This window comes from Aptenodytes forsteri, unplaced genomic scaffold (assembly GCF_000699145.1).
Source record: "Aptenodytes forsteri isolate BGI_AS27 unplaced genomic scaffold, ASM69914v1 Scaffold2, whole genome shotgun sequence".
Classification (NCBI taxonomy): Eukaryota; Metazoa; Chordata; class Aves; order Sphenisciformes; family Spheniscidae; genus Aptenodytes; species Aptenodytes forsteri.
Window position 1 is genome coordinate 15,661,217 of NW_008795695.1, and position 5,263 is coordinate 15,666,479.

A 5,263-nucleotide genomic window follows, 5' to 3' on the forward strand; every position below is an offset into this window, starting at 1 on the left:
AGCAACAACTAAAACATCGGTGTGTTATCAACATTGTTCTCATCCCAAATCCAAAACACAGCACTGTACCAGCTACTAGGAAGGAAATTAACTCTATCCCAGCCGAAACCAGGACAGTATTATGTGACCTTATACATTTTGAGTTACTGTTCAAGTCTTAACTTCAGGTTTCAGATTACTTAAGAATCAAGTTCTTTCAGTTTATTTGCCTAATAACATACTGCTGTGGTTTTACAGGCATTATGGATCATTTGTTGTGTATCTTAATCTCTCTCTTCACAATGAGCCACATGGAGAAGACAAGGGGCAACAATTACAAGTTGCACCAGGAGAGGTTTTGTCTCAATATAAAAAGAAATTCTGTACAGTGAAAACAATCAATCACTGGAACAACGCCCCCAGGGATGTGGTGGAGTCCCCATCACTGGAGGTTTTCAAGATGCAATTGTACAGGGTGTTAGATAATCTCATCTAGGCTCTATTTCCCATGAAAAGTTGGACCAGATGATCTTTTGAGGTCCCTTCCAACCTATGATTTTGTGATTAGTTGTTTGTTAAATTAGATGAGACACTTTCATTAAACGGTCAAAATTTTGTTTGAAGAGCAGATGTTAAGACCACTCACTCACCTAATGTTCTTGTAGATCAGCTGACACTCGATGACATAGAGAAGTCTGTTAATGATGATATGAAGCGTATCATTCCTTGGCTCCAGCAGCTCAAGTAAGAGACTTGAATGATTCACTTGTTTGCATAGAATAAATCACCATATTTGTATTTTGGATGATCACACTCGCATGGCTTTGTGCTTTACCGCAGTAGGGAATATACTTCCTCCCTGTTCTAAGCAACTCGGAGTATTTGCCGTCTCCTCTAAATGGGTGGAGGAAATTCTGCTTTTGCTTGGAGTCGATTCCATAGTCCTCCTTTAGTCTGCCCCCTTACACGTAGCCTCATGCATTGCTATGCGCACACTCTGCATGAAGTCTTTTCACTTTAAGTCGGTAGCAGACCACTTGCTTCCTGAGGATCTCATTTTGTGTTCATGTTCATTTTCTGTCCTTTATTCCACTCTGTTTCTATAGCTGAACTCTGCTTGTTTCTCATCAAGAACGATCTCCCCTCTCACAATAGAGAGAAAACCAGGAAGTGGCCTAGGAATTATTTAAATAATATCTGTTTATCTTCTAACACTTCAGCCCTTGCTGGTTTAAACCTCTAATCTTCCTTCCATAAAGCCCTGAGATTTAGGCACAAGATACATTTGGCTCCCATAAGAGGTTGTAGCAAATAATACAAATACAGTTTGCATCTACATGAAAACCAAGTTCCGACTGCTCTGTCGTTTTGGAAATTCCCAGTACTCTGAGCTAATTGCAGGGTGAAACCTCTATTTGAGGAATGTTGCTTCTAAAAGAAGCATGATGACGCATGAAGCACTGGCACCCTGGAGAAACTAATCAACCTCCCTTTGTTATAAATAATGTACTCGAGATAATGGCTTGGGTAGTGCTGCAGTTTTTGAGGAAGCTAGGCAGTCCCACTAAATGCCTTTTAGGACAGCTGTATCTAACATGTATCTATAAGAATAAACGTGGTGTGTCGTGATGGAGAGATGCTGAACACCCACATTTTCCACTGCTGTTTTCAGTGGAAGTTTGCCTGAAAAACCAAGCCACGCATTTCTGAGCCCCTTTCAAGCCTAGCTAGGCTTTCTGGCCTTGTCACTATAGCCAAAATCCATTGGAGTAGAACAAGTTTGATTCCAAACATTAGAATAAATTTGGTGTCTTGCATGTCCAAATTTACTCAGGTGAATGAGTTTGTTTATAACATAATCCAGAGTGACGTTAATCCAACTTTGGTGACTCTTTTTACTGTATTGCTTACCAGCATGTGGGATTTTTTTTCTATACCAAAAAATAATGGAAGATTCCAAATTGTAAAATAACTGTAATCTGCATATTTTTTAATTTGTCCCTTCTTTTTTATATTGTAATTTTATACTGTGGTGTATAAAAATTTATTTATGTATTCCTTCAGCAAATAATTTCAGGGCTTTTCTTCTTAAATTAACAGCTGTCTGTTACTCAAGCTGAAGACAATATGTAAAGATAGTAATAAGAAAATATAAAGTCATGAAATTTTCTGTGTGATTTTCTGTGTATAACTTGTGCAGCAATGGTAGATGTTGACTTAGAATATGACTGACTGAATTTGACACTAATGCTCTAAACAGCAGTATACTAGAATAATTTAAAACAGTCTGAGGGTACTAATACCATTATTTCAATGCAAGGTTCTGGCTTGGACAGCAACGTTGCAAACAGTCTATAAAACATCTGCCTACAGTGAGCAGTGAAACTCTTCAACTAGCTAATTATGCTAGCCATCCAGTGGGAAACCTTTCCAAACACAAATTGTTTATCAAACTCACTCGCCTTCCACAGTACTACATTGTAAGTAACTGAAACATGCTTCTATCTTTTGCTCCCAGGCGTGGATATACCAGACAGTTTGTACTGTTAACTCTAACATTAGGAACCCAAGCGATTGATGTAATCCTCAATTCTCCCCTCTCCCTCCCTTCTCTCTTTCAGTGGGTTTGTTAAGCATAGAGAGGAGGGGACCTAAAGGCTTATTACTCAGCAGCCTTCCCATTCTCTTTGTTTCCTGAAAGTTTAGTCTTCCTTCTCTTTTGGATCCCTTTCTTAGCCACAGTATTAATATCTTGAAAAAGACTAATGTCTTGTCTTTGGGGGGGGGCGGATAGGAACTGATGTAGACATATTCTTAGCTTGAGGGTCTTCTCAATTTGTTGTTTTGTTTAAATATAGGTTGTAGAGATGTTTGATGTTCCTGGCAACCCCACAGAACTAGAGTATAAGTACCACTTTCTCTCTGTGAGCTATGCTGAAGGAGATGACAGCCCTGCTACTGCACTTTTACTACAGCAGTTCAAACCAAACATTGAAGAGTTGGTACTAGACACAAAAAGTGGGAAACAAATGAAAAGTGGAGTCAAGCGCAAGGTATGTGCTTCAAAAGTCATCAGGCTAGTTATAGAGCGTGAGAGCTAAACACGTGTTCTGAGCATCAATACCAGCTTTAGTAGTGTTGTTTCAAAAGTTTGTATGCCTGACATCTTACTTGTATTGCGTCTTGGTTCTCTGGACTGCTTCCCTAGGGAGATGTTGGGAAACTATTTCATAACGGTTGTCTTTTAATTCATGTCAGGCCTTCTCCGCTGTTCTAAAGAGCCAAGGCAGAGCAGTGTGCTGAGGTAGCTAAGAGTAGCTTGTATATGCAGAGCACTGGTATCTGCGTGATATGTTTTGCGCCATGTAGATGTAGTCTTTGAAAGACTTGCAGGGGCTGATAAGAGTTACTTCTTGGGGTCAGGCTGACATGGCTTAGTGATACGTAAATACTGTTTTAAGGAAGGAGGTGATTATAAAATTACTTCAACTGAATTGCTTCAGTCCTGAAGTGGACCGCATCCTTTCAGGAGTTTGTGCTCAGGGTGTGATTCATTTAAAACTTGGATGAATGAGATTATTCTCTGACATCTTCTCAAAATGTTTACTCCGAATGTGCAAGTACATTTGTCTTTATTTTAATTCTAGTTATCTGGTGATCCATGTTCCATAGAACCTAAGAAACCAAAACGGTCGGGAGAAATGTGTGCCTTCAATAAAGTGCTAGCTCATATTGTAGCCATGTGTGATACAAATATGCCATTTATAGGGCTTCGTATGGAGGTATGTATTAAGAAATATTTTGTTTCCTTCTTCCCCTCTACTACTCCTGATTCTCTTGTCTAGATGTGACTTCGGCAAACTTGTGGTCATGTGTTCACCTTGGAGTTCCCCTGCCAGCTGAGCCCGGGTGACTGATGTTCTACACTGGGTTGCTCTAGTCTTGTTGTAGCTAATTCTCTAATACCAAGCACTGCAAAAAGCTTGAAAAGTTGAGGGAAAAGGGAAAATGAGAGGATGAAAGACACGCTTGTGGGAGGGGGTGGGAGACAACTTTATGCCAGATTTGCACAGACTGTTTTTTGGCTTTCCAGTGCTTGAGGATGTGAAACATCTGTCACCCTTAGGGAAGAAAAAATCCTTGAAAAAGTTACAGTTATTTTGCTTGACTTTTTGCTTGGGATAACATTTTTCTTGTTCGTTCCTAGTTATCTAATATGGACATTCCTCACCAAGGAGTACAAGTAGAAGGAGATGGCTTCAGCCATGCAATACGTTTATTAAAGTAAGAGGATATACTCCTGTTTTTCAATTTATTACTGTACATACACTTGACAGAAAAAAAGGATTGTTTGGAGAGTAACACTAAAAATATCAGGGCAGGGGAGATTTTTGGGTTTGGGTTTTTTGGTTGTTTGGTGTTTTTTTAAATTATTGTGTGCCTTGCACTCTCATGTGAAGCAGTGCTGGAGAAAGAGGAAAATACGAGTAGACACAGAGCCAGCTATAATTTGTTTCCTTCATTAGCCTAAACTGGGGAGCTCTGAAAACAGTCTGACAGTCCTCAATCCTAAAATCCAGGCAGTGCTAAGGAAGATATGTGATGATTCATGAACATGTAATTGCAGTTTTAGATCAGATCAGCGGCCTACATACTCCAAATGTTATTTGACAATTACCAGTATGTGATACTGCAGAGGAAAATGCAAGGAATCCCAGAAAAGACAATTGCATGGTAAAAAACTTGTAGAGGAAACATCTGAGAATCGTACAGTAATTTAAGAGTGGAAGGGACCTGTGGAGGTCATCTGGTCCAGCCTCCTGTTCAAAGCAGGGCTGATGAGCTGCATTTTCCAATCTCCACGGGTTTTTGTGCCCTCCCTGGGCACAGCAGTCTCAAATGCTGACTAGCGGGGAGTAGTCACTTGATTGCCTGGCTAATACAGCCCAGGATGCAGCGGTCTGTCATTGCTGCAAGGGCACGCTGCTGACTCCTGTTCAGTCTGTCTCCCAGACCCCCAAGTTCTTTTTCTGCAGAGCTGTTGCCCAGCCAGTCAGTCCCTACCCTCTGCTGTTGCTTGAGGTTATTTAGGTCCCAGTGCAGGACTTTGTATTTCATAGAATCGTAGAATAGTTTGGGTTGGAAGGGACCTCTGAAGGTCATCTAGTCCAACCCCCCTGCCGTGGGCAGGGACATCAACTAGATCAGGTTGCTCAGAGCCCCGTCCAACCTGACCTTGAATGTTTCCAGGGATGGGGCATCCACCACCTCTCTGGGCAACCTG

At 40.8% G+C, this 5,263-nt stretch overlaps 1 protein-coding gene across 1 annotated transcript in view; it reads left to right on the plus strand.

Moving 5' to 3' along the window:
- Positions 1 to 5,263, plus strand: part of MED14 (mediator complex subunit 14) — a 55,740-nt gene that overhangs the window by 34,731 nt on the left and 15,746 nt on the right. The window contains exons 16-20 of the mRNA XM_009283114.1: positions 645 to 723; positions 2,300 to 2,459; positions 2,838 to 3,032; positions 3,627 to 3,761; positions 4,187 to 4,263. Coding sequence (XP_009281389.1) covers positions 645 to 723; positions 2,300 to 2,459; positions 2,838 to 3,032; positions 3,627 to 3,761; positions 4,187 to 4,263 — 646 coding nt within the window. The remainder of the gene's footprint in view (positions 1 to 644; positions 724 to 2,299; positions 2,460 to 2,837; positions 3,033 to 3,626; positions 3,762 to 4,186; positions 4,264 to 5,263) is intronic.